The sequence below is a fragment of the Centroberyx gerrardi genome, chromosome 24, assembly GCF_048128805.1.
Source record: "Centroberyx gerrardi isolate f3 chromosome 24, fCenGer3.hap1.cur.20231027, whole genome shotgun sequence".
Taxonomy (NCBI): Eukaryota; Metazoa; Chordata; class Actinopteri; order Beryciformes; family Berycidae; genus Centroberyx; species Centroberyx gerrardi.
The window spans coordinates 16,859,642-16,878,093 of record NC_136020.1 but is presented as its reverse complement, the minus strand read 5'-3'; the positions used below and the strand labels follow the sequence as shown (position 1 = coordinate 16,878,093).

General features: G+C 42.6%; 1 protein-coding gene across 1 annotated transcript in view; it reads left to right on the top strand.

The window, feature by feature from the left end:
• The window catches only part of gramd4a (GRAM domain containing 4a), a 48,541-nt gene that overhangs the window by 14,663 nt on the left and 15,426 nt on the right, over window positions 1-18,452 (top strand). Inside the window, exon 3 of the mRNA XM_078282253.1 lies at window positions 1,393-1,513. Coding sequence (XP_078138379.1) covers window positions 1,393-1,513 — 121 coding nt within the window. The remainder of the gene's footprint in view (window positions 1-1,392; window positions 1,514-18,452) is intronic.

Below are 18,452 nucleotides of genomic sequence, written 5' to 3'. Positions count from 1 at the left end.
TATACCACAGTTTAACAGCTTGTGAGCGTACCTACCTATCGTTTTTCTACCAAACCATTATTGATTTGATACCTTGAAGAAGCAAAGCTGACAGAAGGCAAAGAAAAAAGAGCCTCATAGTTGTAATGCAGCAACAGACTTCTTTTCACCTCCGCCGTCTGCTCCCCTCATCTCCTCCCTGTCCTTCTCATCTCTCTCTCTTTCATCCTCATTTCTCCATTCAATCCTCATACCTCCCCTCTCTCAGTCTCTCTCTTTCTCTCACTCAAGCCACCTCCCTTTTCTTCTCCCTGACACACTTCCAGAAGAGACTCTCATTTATTTCCTTTGAAGTGCTCTATTCAGGGACAGTCTCTCTCTCTCTCTATGTCTCTCTCTCTATGTCTCTGTGTCGCTCTCTCTCTTTCTCTCTTCTTCCCCACCCGCCTGTCTTGTTAGGCATTGGCTCTCTCCCAAAGCTTATTTTTTCGGGTCACTGTCAGTCTCTGCTATCTCTCGCTCCGACTCTCTCTCTTGCAGTGAGCACAACAGCTAAAAACACATTGCAGTGAGTGTATGCAGGCACACACACAAACCATGGCGGTTGCTGCTGGGGAGAAGCTGCTGCAGCGTGTGTGTATGCGTGTGTGTGTGTGTATGGCAGGAGTCTCTTAAAGGACCCTTGCTGTAATCGAGCGGTGATGCTCAACCTGCAGTAGCTCATCATCCGCTAGGAGCACAGCCGACTCTCTCCTCTCCTCTCCTCTCCTCTCCTCTCGCTCTGTTCTTTCCTTTCCCTCCATCTTCCTCTCGTCCCATTTCCCTCACACTCCTCCCCACTGTCACTTTCCTCTCATTTCTCGCTCTTCGTGTCTCAATCACTCTTGCTGACTACTTCCGCCTACACACATGCTCCGTTGCATGTTGCGTTTGTGTGCGCGTATGTGTGTGTGTGTGTGTGTGTGCATCCCGGTTGAAACCCTTAGTCAGGGGTGTGTGTGAGTCATCAGCATTGCTGCTGTCAGAAGAGAGGGATTCTCCTCTCGCCTTTCGCCTTCCTTCTTCTCCTCTCTCTCCAGCTGGACTCCAAATCGGGAGAGGAAACATTAGCGTGAGTCATGGTGCCTTGCTAATCTGTGTGTGTGTGTGTGTGTGATCATATGGGATATTGCTCCTTGTGTTTGCTTGTATGCGTTTGGTTGTCAAGTACTTGTAATTCTAAAACTAAATCTCTCTTTCTTTTGTTTTCTGTATTCCTGTATGCATTTGTGTGTGGGTGTGTGTATTTCTGCATGACTTAAAATGTGTGTGCATGTGTGTTCGTCCATGTGTGTTGTATGTACTCCTGTGTATGTATATGTTTCTGTATGTGCGTGTGTGTGTGTGTGTGTGTGTGTGTGTGTGTGTGTGTAGGCAGGTTCGGGGTCTCCCACCATGGCCGCGGCCATCCAGGACTTCCAGAGGTCGGAGTCAGACCGGCTCAATGAAGTCAAAGGTCACCTGGAAATTGCCTTATTGGAGAAACATTTCCTACGTGAGTAAACGCACACAACACACGCGCACACACACATACACACACACACACACTCTTCTTTTCTAGCAGAATGTAGCTATTCGTTCAGACTGCATTTAAAATTCAAACCTTGCCCATCAACAGCTCTAAATGCTCAAAGTCATTTAAAGAGTTTGTATTCAGAATTGACCCATGTCTGGCTAAACACGCTCTAAACAGACATTTTGTATTTTTGTCACTCTATTGCTACAGTGGAGGGTCAGCAGAGGGTCTCTGGGTTGTCTTGGTTATAGATATCGTTCCTTAGATATCATCAGTCTGTTATGTTCAATGCATTCCAGGAGTTATTTTGTGATGAAGTGTTTTTTTTTGGTTTCCCTTAACCTGCATAGTCTACTTCTACTTCAGTTGGTGATTTCCTACATTTCCCAGAATGCCTTTTGACAACCCCCAGAGAACAGGCCTGAACTTGCTGCATCCAGCTGTGGGTTACACATGTAGGTGGTGAGATCAGTAGTGTTAGTGAGAGCGAGAGAGAGTGAGAGTCTTTCAAGTTCGAGAAAAGTACTGCCCCCCTTACTCAAAACATAACATGTCTTCTACGATGGATTTCTTCCTGTATGACTGTTGAACATCGGTGCAAAATGGTGAGTCTAGAAAGAAGCTCTTGCTCTTTGATTCTAAGGGACTGACACCAAAATCTGATGTTGATGTTTTAGATGCTGAAACATTTAAAATGTTCTGTTATCAATCCATTGTAGCTACACTGGAAATATCTCAGTGGAATGGGAATAAGAATAATGCACCACCAAACAACAAAATGGGCCCAGAAATGCAAGCTACATTACCAGTAGTTCTTGTTTTTTAACGCAGTTTAATTGTTTTAGGGTGGATTTTGCTGGTAGAGTGTCCAGTGTTGAGCTTGACACTGAGAGCCTAGCTGTTCCAGAGGTACTGTACTTTTGAGTCATAGGGGAATATATATATACAAGCAAAACAGATTTCTCATTAGTGTAGCCATTTGCTGGATCTTATCTGAATGTGTGATTTTAGCATTAAACTATAAGCGTCTTGTGATATATCAGGCTGCTTTCTGGTCACACAGTTCAGGAAGTGGCTTTTGCGTGTTCCTACTTTTTGCTGTGTTCAGCTTGACTCTAATAGAGGTCTTGAACATCACTGATGTGTTGGGCTCCTAATAGACTACTCATTACTCGTTGCTCATTTCAAAAGTAATATTTCTACTTATATTATTTCCATTACACCCCCACAACTGGTGATAACATCCTCCTCCTCTTGCCTTCAAAATTTGGGATAACTCTGCTCTCCTGTGAATGATCCAGGAAACCAAATCTCCTTGTGGTCTGATGTTGTTCTTGTCCTTTTGCTTCACAAAATCAAAATAAGAATACTTTTCTGCCATTTCTCATCTAAGCTAGTTTAGTGTCAACTCCTAGTTATGAGGAAAACAAATCATGGGTTGTGGGTGGAATTAATTTTTTAGATAATTATTCAGTGTGATATTAAGAAAGGGTATAACAACAGTAATAACTTGTAACTGTAGTATTATTCCTGACATTAAATTAGAAATTCATTACAGTATTCGTCACTGGGAAAACATGTTACCAAGCAATGCGTACTGAGTACTGAGTTAACACCTAACACTGGACGTTAAAGAGAGAATGGAGAGATGACAGATGAATGGAGGGTTGGGGATAGACGATGGGGCGTGATGGAAAGATTGAAAAAAAGACGTGCAGATAAAATAGGGTTAGGAGAGGAATGAATGGAAGAGATGTGGATGGATGGAGAGAGGGAGAGGGGAAGCTTCAGAATGGATCCTCTGCAGCCTGAGGCGAAGCAAAGTGTATGGTGCTGCATCTGACCATGTGGTCCTGCCCACACACACACACACACACACACACACACACACACACACGCACAGAGCTTGTCTAACCTGGCTCTGCTCTCCAGTAAGAGGTACTGGCTGTCCTGTACCGTAGTGCAGCACGTGGACAGGATCGTGATGTGTAATGGACATTTTTTTCCTTCCTGTAGAACTGTGTGTGTGTGTGTGTGTGTGTGTGTGACAGAGTGTGTGTGTGAAAGAGAATACCTCAGGCAATGTCCTCTCTCATAGTGCCTGTGCCTGGGCTAAAAGTACTGGATGTATTGTCACACTGTCAGGATACTAGCGAGATTAACTCTCTCTCTCTCTGTTGACATTCCTGCCTCTCTGCTCTTTCCCTGCCTCTGTCTTCCTTCCTTCCTTCCTTCCTTCCTTCCTTCCTTTTTTAATATTCCCCTTGACCCGTCTCTCTGGCTCTTTCTCTCCATCCCGCAGAGCTTCTCGCTTTCAGCTTCTGCTCGCCATTTCCTGCCGGCCATTTCTTGATCCGCCTCTGTTCGCTTTCTCCTCATTTATCTCATTCCTTCCTCTCTTCCTCCTTCTGATTTCTCTCTTTTCCTTTCTCTCCGTCAGACGTGGCAGCGCAGTAAGCCGCGGTTCATCATTTCCTAAGAGTCTTTGCAAAACACTTGAATTGTCTGACAAACACACACGTACACAAACACACAAGCGGTTGCCCTAAAACTGTAGCGACAGGCTTATGAGCTCAAATAGTTAATAAGAGCATAAGATGGCAGCTACTTGGCATTTAGTATGGGGACTCTGAAGCGGAGGGACTTTTTGAACACGTCGCTTTCTTTTAATGTCCGATTTGATTGGGAAAGGTTAGTGATGCCTCTGGGTAATGCTGTTTTCCTCCTGGTTTCCTGTATCGCTTTGCAATTTTGTTCACTCTGCTTTCTCGCGGCTCTGTCTGTCTGCTGCACCCTTCACCTCTCTCTCTCTCTCTCTCTCTCTCTCTCTCTCTCTCTGTCTCTGGTTATTCATTTCTCTCGTATCTTTCAATCTCTCATCCTATCTCTGGCCGGTGTAATTGGACTTCGGGGAGCGCTGACGCGTGACAATCCATTAGCACCTAATGGAGTCCTGAGCTCTCTGCCCTGCACTCTAGTTATTGTGTATTCTGTTTTCTACTGTTCCCTTCTGCGCCGTCCTCTCCTCTGCTTTGCTCTGCTTTGCACAGTCATCGCACAATACACAATGCTGTGGGGAGTGTGTACATTCGCTCGCACAGCGAAGAGTTTGGCATACACAGCCTGCCATTCAGGACCAGTAGAGGGACCAACAGAAGTGTGTATTCGTCTGTTCACACAAGGGGCTGTCGTTATATATGTCTTGAGGTAAGGCTAATCAGATTAGCCGGGAGAAACAAAAGATTTGTTGTTTATTATGGGGTTATGCGTTGTGTAAGGGTCATGCTGTAGCATAGCATCCTTCACCACAGCATAAGCAAGGATAGGAAACAGGAAAACAACATGCCATAGGATCCTATAACATGCTGTGCAAAGGCTTTAAAACACAATGCCTAATGTGTCCAGGAATGTATTGTGTATTGTGCAAAAGCAGGATGTTAAAACTAGGAATTCAATAGGGTAAAAAGGCTTTGACCGGCTGACCATAATTACTCATGGTGCATATAAAAGCTGGACTGATCGAATACTAAGCGGCACCTGTATCACTCCTTACTATTCACAATAAACACCTGATTATGGGACCGCACACTGAGCTGCTTGACCTTTAAGAAATGATGCAGGCATGTAATTATGGAGACGTTAGAATAGAGAAATACAACAAAGCAAATGAAAAACGTCTCTCCATAAATAAAATCAAGAGTCATTGTCACTGGAAAGTCGCAATTTTGATCCCCACCACAGCCAGTGCATCCTGTCATAGTTCCCTTGAGCAAGACACTGAACCTCTACCTGCTGGTTCATTGCAAGTCGCTCTGAATGAGACTAAACGACTAAAATATGAATGAGTCCCACTTTTGCTGCCGCTAGCTTTCAACTGGCCTTATCTCCCAATTTCACCGTAGCCTACAGGATTTTTTTTTTCATGCAGTGTAATTTTAGTACTCTGTCCATCTTCCACTTTGGAGATGAAAATGTTTCGGTCACTTACAATTTAAATTTTCTGTAGCTGACTCAGGTACAGAACAACTCAAAATGAGTGCAACAGTAGAAAAGTGAATTCCATCAGCAACGGACAATAATACACCGTTAGGAACTAGACACAAGAGTATTTGAATCATACTATTCCAAACTTGTATTGGTTTTGTGTTCATTTTTTAAGGTGTATTTAGCAAACTTAATCCATTAAATTATTTTGGCTTCTTGGTTGTCTCTCAGACTCTGAGCGAACAGAGTGTACAGTAGGCGTTTTCTCTCTCTCTCTGACGTGTTTCTCTCTGCTGCTTAAAATAATGCCGGGGCCCACGCTGTATTCTAAAACAAACACACCGCCTAAGTATATTGTCTCCCGCCTTCACAGGAGGCATGAGTTTCCATTCCAGATGGTGTGTGTGTGTGTGTGTGTGTGTGTGTGTGTGTGGATGGAATGACCCATGCCTTCTCCCTTGGCATCCATTGTAATTGACCAGTGCTATTCTGAGGGCACTTAATTGGTTAATTTGTAACTATGTTTCACGATGCAAGATCACATACAAGGAGGCTCGTGCACACACACACAAACACACACACACACACACACACACACACACACACAGGCAGCAGCCTTCGTGATGGCCTTCTTCTGTCTCACACTTATGTGATTTCATTTTCTTTTCTCCTCTTTTCCTCCCACTCTGCTCTGCACTTCTTCATTCATTCTCTTCCTCCCTCTCTAATTTACAGTAGTTTCCCCCTTCTCTTCATGCATGTGTGTGTGTTGCTCCCACAACTGTCTAATCAGATTAAAGGTTGGAGTGCCAACAATCTTCTCTCCATCTCCGCTGAATAAATATGTGTTAATATGTGTATCCACCCTATGCCGCCTTATCCAGTATTAATCAAGTACTGCCCTAGTCTGTATTTCTGTATTTCGGTCTGTAGATGTAATGTTTCATCATTTAGCGCTGGGTCTCTGGGTAGATAAGCTACAGATGATTCAGGTCAAAATATTGTTAATCTGTCTGTAGTAAATATTTGCAGGAGAAAAAAACAGTGGTATGAGTGTAGTGACAAGGAGTCAGAAATGTGTTTAACCCACCTACAATGGAAAAAAACTGTTCAGTTGCTGCAACTTGCAATATTATAGACATGGTGTGTGTATTCATCGCTTGGAATCAATTCAGATGTATGGAATCAATTCACATGTTGTAGGCTAATTAGTTTGCATTTACAGTTGCAAAACTAGAATTAGGTTATTTCCAGTGTGTATTTTTGAGCATCACTGTATCATTGTCAAATTAATTGTGGTACATCAGGACAATTACCGTAAACAAGTGACAGCATGATCAAGACAGTTGGTACCCTCTATCTCATGACAGTGGTATTGTTAGTGCTACTGTTTATCATATTTAATATCACATTTCCCATAAACTGTGTTGTTTCTTGTCACAAAGCAGATGTTGTGGTGTCGCTCCACATGTACATGTTGTAGGGATTTTTCCCTCCTCCCACCATCTGCCATTGTGAGAAACTCTGGAAGATCCTTTTTGTTTGTGCTGCAAGAATAGCATCTTCTTGTTGTTTTGTGCCATAAAGCAATACAGCAGGTTTCCCGCTAAACCCAACCAGGTGGCACACAATGTAAAATGCAGTGTAGACCCCAGTAAAGGCTGTTCGTTTTTGGTAATTATACTTATGTCTCAAAATTCATGTGGTAATGATTTACTGATGTTAAAATGCTGCATGTAGCACCTTTACCAGTTCATCTAAATGTCTGAAAAGAGATAATTTGAGGGAGACAATCCAACTGCCAGATTTCAAAGTCGACTATGAAGTCTCAATAGTCAAATTATCAACTGTTCAACCCTTTCCTTGTTGCATCCAGGCTGGCTGGCTTCACTCTCCATTCTGCACAAAGCTCTGTAAGGTCACAGCGACCAGAGAAGACACAAGCACAATGGAGGTGTAAATTATGTAAGGGGTTTAGCTCAACACATAAAACTGCACTGTATCCGCACTCTGCTTGTGTGTGTGTGTGTGTGTGTGCATAAAACTGCAGAGCATCTGCACCCACCAAACCTGGGCGTATGACTATGTGTTTGTGTTTATGTGTATGCGCACGTTTCTGTGTGCAGTTTTGTTTGTTTCTGAGTCTGTGCATGCATGCTAAGATTTATGATTTGCACACTGAGAAACACAATTTCACTGAGTGATAACCCTGTGTTAGTTATACGATTATAGCAGTAATAGAGGTAAAAATCGAGGAATATATCAGATAGAATGTGTCCCTTGGGTCATAGTGCTGAGCGTTACTGGTGGTAAAATGGCGGAGGGTGCAGCCAGTGGAAATCACCTCATGTAATTATACGAGCAGGCTTAATGTCCTAGGCCTCTCTCTCTCTCTCTGTCTCTCCATTTCCCTTTTGTTCTCTCTCTTGCTTTTTCTCTTTCTCTTTCACTCTGTCTTCTGTCTTTCTCTCTCCCTTTCTTTCTATGCCCTTGCTTTCTCTTTTTTTTTTTCCTTCCATCATTCTCGGTCTATTGATCTTTCTAGCTTTCTCTCCATCACTCTTTTTTTTGCCCTCACAAAACAGCCGCAATTGTACTGAGAGCTGATGTGATATTGGCAAGCTAATAAAACACAAACATGTAAATATATTGGACACGAGTCACATGGATAATCACACACACAACAGAAACAGCAGCACACACACCCTGAACATTTTTTCCTATTGACATCCATCCTCGTATTTACAAGGTCCTGGCACATTGAGTGTGTGTGTGTGTGTGTGTGTGTGTGTTGCCTCTCTATAATCCCCCGTCCCTGCAACCCCCCTCATTTCACTGTCATAGGACAGCCCCTGCCTTAATCAAGTTTACTGCCATTAGTTCCATAGCATTTGAGAGAGAACTAGATCTGTGTCTGTGTGTGTGTGTGTGTGTGTGTGTGTGTGTGTGTGTGTGTGTGTATGTGTGTGTGTGTGTGTGTGTGTGTGTGTGTGTGTGTGTGTGTGAGGCCTTGTAGTGAAGGTCACTGCAGGGGAACAGGCTGTGTACTCTACAGTGACTTGCAGATCAATACAGTGTCCTAGCTGCTGTCCTACTTCACACTGGGGGAGAGGAACACACACACACACACACACACACACACACACACGCACACACTGCAGCAGCAGTGCCATTGAAAGCTATTGGATCCAAAGATTCATTACAATAACTAGGTGTGTAAGGCTTTGCACCCCTCACAGTATGATCTGGTATACGGTAATGTACCAGGCTGGCAATATTGTAGACCTTATTCCCACAGCGGCCATTTTGAACTTGTATCACACTCAGGGGAAACTCTACCCGGAAGAGCAAGTACACCCCAGCTATGTCCTGCTGTTGTGTACCAAGATGCACATCATACAAATGTTGGGAATAGAACAAACATTTAGCGTTTCACAGACTCCCCACTGAAAAACATATTAGAAATGAAAGAATGTCATGAATTCAGAGGATAAGGTAATATATTTGACCCACTATAGCTAGCTACCAGAATCTAGGTAGCTAGCTAGGTGCTAACTCACTGCTAAATTCAGTAGATGTTTTTCCTGAGAGTTGCTAGCTGATTTGATAACTGTTAGGTCTAGTTTTATATATGCTATGACAATCTTCTGAGATTCCCACCCCGAGTGTGACATAAGTTCAAAAAGGCCACCATGGGAATTAGCTCAATGTTGTCTAATTTTAATGTTAGCCACAATATGGGTGGCCGCATATTTCCTTAAGTATTTGCAAAAACATGGAACTTGTAGCAATAAATTTGTCTAACGTTGTAATTCAAGCTCGAAAATTGGTACATTAAAAGAAAACTCCACCCTTATACTCTTACACTGTTAGATATCATCAATCTGTGATGTTCAATGCATTCCAGTAGTTACTTTAATACTTTCAGTGACGAAGTGATTCCCTCAGTTTCCCAGAATGACTTTTGGCAACCCCCAGAGAAGCCCAGAGCAGGGGTGTGAACTTGTTGCTTCCACTCAAAGGTGGGTGTATGGGCAAATAAATAGCTTGAAACTTGAAACTCAGCTGTGGGTTATACTTGTAAGTGGAGAGAGCATAGTAAGAGCAAGAGAGCAATAGTTTTTCCAGCCCATCAATACGAGTGAATGCTCAACTCTTTTTGCCCCTAAAAACTTAATGGTGTAGAAAATTAGACCAGTGTAGTAGATGTAGGCCTAGGTTTAAAATTGTGTTTACAGGCTAGCATACCGGTAGTTGCTTCTCAACGCAGTTTGGCATCTCTTAGAATTTCTGGCAGTTTTTTTCATCCAAAGGAGCTACAGACATTTCTTTCTGCACAGACTGGATAAGGGAAGGAGGCAAGCATCTTATGATTCTATGGAGTGGATGAAAACATTTATGCGGTCTTAAATGCCCACTGCTGACCATTGTAAGCTGTTGAAGAGAGGTAATGCACCATGTTTGAATAGCCTGCATATTGTGGAAATACTGCGGTATAAATGCCCTTCAGACTGCTTATAAGCCCTTTAAGCTTATAGCTCAGTTGTATAGTCTTGGAGCGAGTTATGCAAATGATTTATTGTTCTGAGGGAGTCTGCCTCCTTACTTGTTTGTACAATAATGATGATTCATTGTCCTAATTCATAGGCAGCTACATGCATTCGTGCTAATGGCTAAACTCTTGCTCAGTGCCTGCTAAGGAGAGAGTCCTCTTCCTTCTCTCATAGGTGGGTTATGTTCAACAGGACATTGAGGCAGGATGTGTCTTGACAGCTCCTGCACCCTAATACAGGAAGCAAAGCTTTTTCTAGAAGAGAGGCACCAAAGAGGTCGGAGCTTTGTGAAGATGGTCATGTCGATGGGACATGTAATTTGTAACTTTTGTGTCTATATACAGTATATGGGAAAGCTGGTGTTGTGGCTATTTTGTTCAGCAGGCTAATGAGCTGAGCATCTGCTTTCTTTCAGCCAATGAGATGCGAGTCTGCTCACTTAAATCCATTGAGATTCAAGTTGTCTTTTTGGGGTTACAGGAGGTAAAATTAAGTCACCAACTTTGCTTCCCCCCCCTCTCGAACAACACTTCTTTTCCTTCCTGGGATGAAGGTCCAGTCATTTGCTGGTTAAGACTCGCATATGGAGCAGCGATGAGTACACAGTGGCATTTTTCACCTGCTTGGTACAAAACAAATGAGCTGGTTCAAAGACTTGTTACAAAGTTATTTTTCTCCCTTTTTAAAGATATTCTCATGGTTGTCCTAGATGTACAAATTCTCTAATTTTACATTAGTTTTGCTCATAAAGAGGACAGCACACCAAGCTAGTCCACCTTGTTGTAGATCGGTCTGAGTACCCATTTTCATTTAGTTTTCTTGTACATTGAAGTCTAAGTTTAGATGCAGTAGAGTTTGTCTTATCCAGTTGCTCTGGATAAGAGCATCAGCTGAATGTGTAAAATGTAAACGTGAGGTTTACCACATATTTTACCCACAAAGGATGTTGGGTCCCCCTTAAATTTGGCTATATCTCAGTATTTTTGTAGCAAACTTGCGTAGTGTTGAAGTGCCTTATATTCCCTGCATATTCCCTTCACTTGCCCATACTGGCTGATGTGAATGTACCCAGGCTGGCTTCCTCTTCATCACTTACCCTACTGCTTAGAAGAGACTGCAGGGCCTTGACCAGAGATCTATGATGTGATTACTGTTCTCCAAACAAGCAGATGCTGTCCTGCCCTGTTGACATGACATTCAATTATGGACCATTGTTTATCCAGCAGATTTATTGCATGTTTATTTCCCATACAAATGTTTAAGCACGGACACTCAAGCGGGCACACAAACACACACACACAGAGTTACCGAGGCATCTACAGAGAGACAAGACATACACAGAGAAACACACTTAACCACACACTCCGTATCAAGGAGTTTGGCTTTGTGCCACAGGAACAAGAAGTCAGCAATGACAGCATAACACAAGAAAGAATGAGTGCGTTTGTTTTATGTCACCGAGAGGGCTGTGTGGGTGGAGATTTAGTCATGAAGTCAACATAATGGTTTAGTGCAAAGAAAAACACAAGCACAACAAGTGAAACAAACGAGTGAAATCTAGGTCACCCAGAGATATCAGGGCCACAGAGGAAGGAGGCCAGGGAGAAGAAAGAGAAATTTTAAAAGGAAAGAAAAAGACAAAGGGAAGACGAAAATAGTTGCTCTTTGTTCATTTTGCTTAAATCTGTAAGAATGATAAAATGCAAGCTTCATGACAGCTGATTGAAATTGCTTGTTTTGAATTGCAGTACCGAAAGTATACAGTAGCTGCTGTATGTTTCCGTCCACCTGTGAAGCAAATGTAACACACACTTTTGAAATGTTACAAAAATAAAATGTGAATAGGTTTCCTGGATGTAGAACATGGCTACGTCAAAATACATTCACAAGAAAAATGGAAAGTCTTTCAAGAAATGATTAATATTGGGGAAAGTTATTTTTTTGACAGTTAACATTTGATAATTCACATAAACGGATGGAAACCTAGATGGTGTGAACTTGATACTTGCGGAGTGGAAGCAATGTCTTGCGGAGTGGAAGCAATGTCTGGAAGCAAAGGCTTCTTTTTTGAGAGAACTTTAATATCTGAAGCTATGAATGTTAAAATGTAAAAGTAATGCTGTAAACTAGTTTCTGTTCTGGGCTTTCAATGGCTAGGATGTCTTAAATCACGTTCATTGCTGGTTCTCCTGCTGTTCTGGCAAAAATCATCCCACCAAGGTTTTTGTTTTCATTCTTTAAACCGATTCCTTCCTCCACAGTGAAAACATGACTTTGTTGTCAGTATAACAGATATATAATACGCATCAGCCAAATCAGAGCTATTCTCATTGCTACTGATATTTGGATACACCTGCTGTTTTCTCTGAAACTCTCCATTTGGCAAACTGTTTATGTCCTTCTGTTCACCCCATCATCCCTTCCCTGCTCATTTCCCTTGCATGTCTATCAGTGTCTTGAATGGTGTATTGACATCTGCTGATCAGCTACAGGCGTCTCTGCTCAAGTCAACCAGTGTTGTGGCAAAGACTGTGCAGAATGGAAACAATGAAAACCCAATGTGAAGCGGCTGATACTCTCTGTCTCTCTCTCCCTCTCTCTCTGAACCCCTGCCCCCCCCCCCCCCCCCCCCACCTTCCTTTTAATGAAAGGAGCCATTGTCTCAGGCCTGGATTGAAAAACTCACACAGTACTTTTCCTTTGAGGTCTTAAAAACTTTGCCTGCTTAGATGAAAAGGGATTTGCTGTGCTTGCGTATGTACTGTATTCATGCAAACTCATGCATCTTGACATGCCTGCACGCATACATGTACACACCAAAACACAAATATATAAACACATGCTCACACACATACACAACCATGCATATAAACTCTAAATACTAACACATGGGCATGCACACATTTGTGAGTGTGTGTCTGACAACTCCCAACATACTCACAAATCTCAGATTGCAGGCCCTCTTAGCCTGCTGGCCACCCAACAAAGCCCCACCTCTCTCTACCTCCGCTGCCCTCCTTCTCTTTCCACCCCCTGCCTAACTCAGACCAGCTCCGATCACTGGCTATCTACCATCACTCTCATTGTGTGGAGGCCTATCAGAACAGTTTGTTGTATTGTTGATGACAGGTTGGTGTTTAGAGTGTTTAGTCCTTTGTATTTGTAGCAATCTGGGAGCGACTCATTGCCTGAGTGATCTCTGCTTTGTCTCTGGATGGGACATGCAAGGATGGACCATATACCCAAACTCTGAGAGGTCTTGAGGACTTTGTCATGGTTTATTAGGTCTTAACGTGGGGTGCTCAACAAGCTGGGCTAGACCAGGAGAGCTTGTAGCTGTGGCTGGGTTTCAAGAGGGGAACAGGTCCGCTACTCTGCAGCCCCGTCGCTGTCTGAGCATCCCGGGGTCTGGCAGGCTGCAGAGACGGATGGGTTTATCCAAGATGGAGGACTGCAACTTTGACAGCTTTGAGCTACTCTACAGCGGAGCTGCCGATAGGATCAAGAGCCACAAAAGTAACCTCAACCTCAGTAAGTTGGTCAGCTTTGACCTCAGCAAGTTATTGGCAAGCTCAACTTTAGTATATTGTAAACCTGAGTAGGCTATGTAAGATAATTTCAGCCTCAGTAAATTAGCCAGCCTTGTCTTTAGTAAGTTATTCGGCAACCACACAATGTAAAGCAACCTCATTAACGAACCTCACTCTATGTTAGCTAATGTAAACCTCAGTTTATCACTTAATTAACCCCAGTATGTTATCTAAAATCAATACCAAGTGATTTGATAACCTCGTCCTTATTAAGATATTAGCCAACCTCAACCTCAGCAAGTTATTAGACACCCTTAGTTTTAGTTTGTTAGCTCAACCCCAGGAAGCTGTTAACCAACCTCAACCTCATTATGTTAGCTAACATAAACCTCAGGATGTCAGTCAACTTCAGTCTCCATTTGCCAGCTAACTTCTAACCAACAAATTCTTCATTCTCAACCCAAGTAAGATAACCAATGCCAACCTCAGTAAGTCCTCACAAGTCGACCTCAGTAAATTATTAACCCAACCTCATCCCCAACCCAAAACAGCAACTCTCCCACAGAGGTGAATATGCAGCACATCTAAACCATTTAAAATTAATTCAAAACAAATTGCTAGTCACAATACCAAAGTAACTTAGATAACCTAAATCTCAGCAATTTTACACAAACTTTGATTCAGTAAGTTTTTCCAACACAACCTCACAAAGATATCCGTCCTCAGTAAGATAACTACCTTTGTAAGCTCGCCAAACTCAGCTTCAATAAGTTTTGCTCTTCAACCTTAACTTCGGATATTTAGTCAAACTCAGCTTCAGACCTTTACATTATTTAAGTTGAGCTCCCCCAGCAGTATGTTTTATTTAACGTCAACCTCAGCGAGGTAGTTAACTTCAAAGTACTTTTAACCAATTTCATCTTCAGACATTTAAGCTAGTCTCTTCCTGAATATGTTACCCAAACTAAACTTGAGCCTCAGCTTCAGTCACAAAATGAACCATCCTTAACATCGCTTCAACATTTTCTGCTGCTCTTAAACCTTTGATAGCAGGTAATATCCTATGTTGAATATGTGGCCAAATGGGAGTATGTAGCTCTTAGCAAGATTGCATGTTTTATTTATTTATTTATTTATTTATTCTTTGGCTGGTGCAATGGGAAAACAAGGGTTTTGCTGGAAGCCTGCATTTGAGAGAAGGTCAGCGCTATTAAAAGTGACATCTCCTGGCATGGCATTTAGCTAGTTCCCTGCCTGTGTTATACATAAATGGTCTAGTTACTGGACTTCAGAATGGCCAAAGAGACCCTGTGGCATGGTGACCCAGGATGAAGATTTATATATAGAAGATGCCGTTCCAATTTTAGAAGCAGAGTGTGCATGTTGACAGTATAATTAATATGCTATCAGATTTAGAGGGCCTCTATGGAACAGGAAAAGGGTCATACTCTCTATCTTTCTGTCTCTGACACGCATACTATATGTACAGGATATTGTGTCATGCTGTGCTCTATCACGCACTCATGGCCCCACATTCTATACAGTATTATCCTCTTTAAATCTTTCTGTTATTCACTTATTTTCACCCCTGATCAATGTGCAGGACATACAGACATGCACACTCACACGTCGAAGCGAGCTGTAAATTCTGCATGCATATCCGCCCAATAAACCAATTTAATGGGATGGGGAGTGACAGACTGTGACCACTCTGACCCCATTCAATAATTAGTGCAGCGGAGGGAGGGAGAGGGAAAGATATTTGGTGAGGAAGGGAGGAAGTTAGAGAGAGAAGAAGTAGGGTGGAGAAAGGGAGGAGGAGTTGCAAAGGATTAGATAGAGGCAGGATTGAATGGAAAAGGGAGAGGGAGGGATGGAGGGAGAGAAATGGGGAGAAGGGAGTGACAGTGACAGTGCAGCATATGAAGACTTGTATTCCGTATATTCATTCGAGGATATCAGTACATGATGTTTAACATTCGGTATCTTTAAAGCTGCACTGGGGCTGCAGCAAAGAAAAGAACCTCCCATCCCTACTAACTGAAACATTACATTACATTACATTACATCATTTAGCAGACGCTTTTGTCCAAAGCAACTTACAATAACCCCATAGATTTGCCTTATTTGCCCCAATGAAATTCTGTGGTTGGGTGTGGTCGCTGGCAGGAAATCTGAGGAAGTGAGGAATTGAAACTTAAGAGCAAAATTCAAGACTGTCTTCTTAACAGCAGTGAGCAGCGCTCTGTCCAGAGAAAGCTGCACTGTTGGTAAACATGAGCGTGCTGTGTGCAGATTACTGACATCACATTACATGATTTCTGGGTATTGAGGTCCTTAAATTTCAAACGCTTGCCTTTCGCTGCCATTTGATGCCGTCGACATGTGAAATTTGCCTATCGCAGCGTAAAAATATGAAATTATCTGTGAAATTATAATTTTGTAAGAATGGGTATCAGGATATTCTAATGGTGAATAGTTCATTTTGTACCAGGATAGAGTGAGAGAGGCAGCTACTGCTCTTTGGCTTCACATTCAGTGCTGTGTCATCCACTGCTTATTCCCAGTGGTATGTGGTTTTGCCTACATTACCCAGGCTGCATTGCTGCTGTTAGCCATTTGTCTAATAGGTTTACAGTTGGCCGTAGGTCTCCTGGCACAGAGTAACTTAGCCGGTGCTAAGCTACTTAGCCCAAAGCAACCTTTGGCCGGCCTCTCTGTCTCTCTCTCACACACACAGACATACACACTGAGGCACACTCACTCACTCAAACTTGTTTACACACATAAATACAATAAACACATACAACAGATGGCAGAGAGAGGAGGGAGTGAGGGAGGGAGGGAGAGATGGGGCAAACCGAGACTGGACGAAGAGGAATGGAGGAATGAAAGTGCGAGAGCAGACAATTACACAAATTAAATCAGAGAGGAAAGGATCACTTGTTTCTAAACTCGTTTTACCTCTTCACTGGCCAATGCCCAAGGTTTAAAAGTAAGGTAACACCACAGTGCAAAACATCAAAATGTCCCCACCTGCTCTTGCCAGTGCAGTAAATGTCAGATTTTTTTGGATCCGTGTTGCACTGCAGGGTAAGCCAGGAAAACCACAAGACCATCAAGCCAGATGACGGCCATCGTCATGTATCAGATTCAGCCATTCCCCAATACAGAAAATTTCTGACCCTGAAATACTGTGATGAGAAAGTGGTATGAAGTTCAAAGTTCTAATCAATTACCATTCCAAGTCAAGTTGTTTTGTAATGGTTCCTACAATGTTGGTGTTAGGCTGGTATATTGTATGGCACCTGGACATACAGTATGTATGTCGTGCCTGAGTAACAGCATATGGTGTTGCAGCCGATGCTTTACTTGCAGGGGGTGCCGGCAATGAATGTTTGATTAGCGTTAATGGGCAGAGATAAAGGATAGAAGTGAGAGGTGAGATTAGGTGATGAGAGAGAGAAAGAGACACGGACAGCTAAGCTACAGTAATATGAATCCCCTGCTGTCTGTGTAATGAAGTGATGACAGGGAGAAGAGGGGAGGTACTAGCTGGGTGATATTATCCACTTTTCTCTAGCAGAGGGTTCATAACCCTAATACACCCACTAAAGAGTGACACATCGACATCCTGCTGTCACTTTCTGTCCCCTCTTCTTCTCACTCCCTCTGTCTTTCCTCTATTTCTTTCGTCACTTGTTTACTTTCATGGTTCTTGGAGGAATGAATGTACGACTGTTTCACATTAAACTGTGGTTCAGCTGATTTCAATAACTGTAAAAAAAACACACTGTCAGCGTGTTTTAGGTAATGCTATAAAGACACATTTGATCTTAGAGCTCAGCACTGTAGCCCGTATTCAGGTCATTAGGGCCATGTTGTCGACTGTCACTCAGGGACTCATAGACCGGGAAACTGTGCTACTTGTGGACTCAAAGTTTAGACCAGAGACTGAATATGAATTCAATAGGTTTCTCAATGCAGCAACACTGCTATCCGAACACAAACAGAATGCTAAAAGACTAGAGAGAGACATTGCAGGAGTGGCTCGCATTCCCACAACTCTCATCAAAACGTGTGCGTGTATGTGTGTGTTGTGTGTGCTTGGGAGTTTCGTTCAGGGAAAAGCTTGCATCGTCAGTAGTTAAAGGAATTCTGTTACTTGTAAATAAGTACCTGTCACTCTTAGAAGTTTGTCTTTCTCTGTGAATATGCATGTGTGTGTGTTGCACTTTTTTGCGTCTGTGTGTGTGCTTGTCTGTGTGCCTCTTTCTGTGGGCACGTAAATGCATTCATGCTTTTGTGCCTGTGCATTTGTGCACACATTTATTGCCTTCCCTCCTCCAATATTCATGCGTCTCTTTAGTCAGGGACAATAGACTGAGAGGAAACACCACTGCTGTTGCTCCCCAGGCTTAGAAAGCCCTGATATCTGAATCCACTTGATGCTCGAGGCTGACTGACAAGGAGGAAGAGTGGAGGAGAGGTGGAGGGGAGGGAGGGAACATGGAGGAGGTTCTGTAGATGGAGGGGGAGAAAGGAAAGGGAAAGTGTCTCAGAGGATGACAGATGCATGTAAAGGCTGGGTATTTTTGAAAATCTTTTCAGGTTTGTTACATAAAATTTGCTCCCGCTTCCAAAACGATACATTTGGACTTATCATCTACTCAGACCATACTCCATGTATTTTCTCAATTAAAAATTAAAAATGTTCCCAATTAAATATTCCTGTTAATTCCTAAATTCCTTCCTTGCTGCACACCTCATTCAAAAGAATTGGGATTTTGACTTGAAAATAATTGAGGAAGAAATGGATAGAAATGAGATAAAACAAAATAAAGTGAGGAA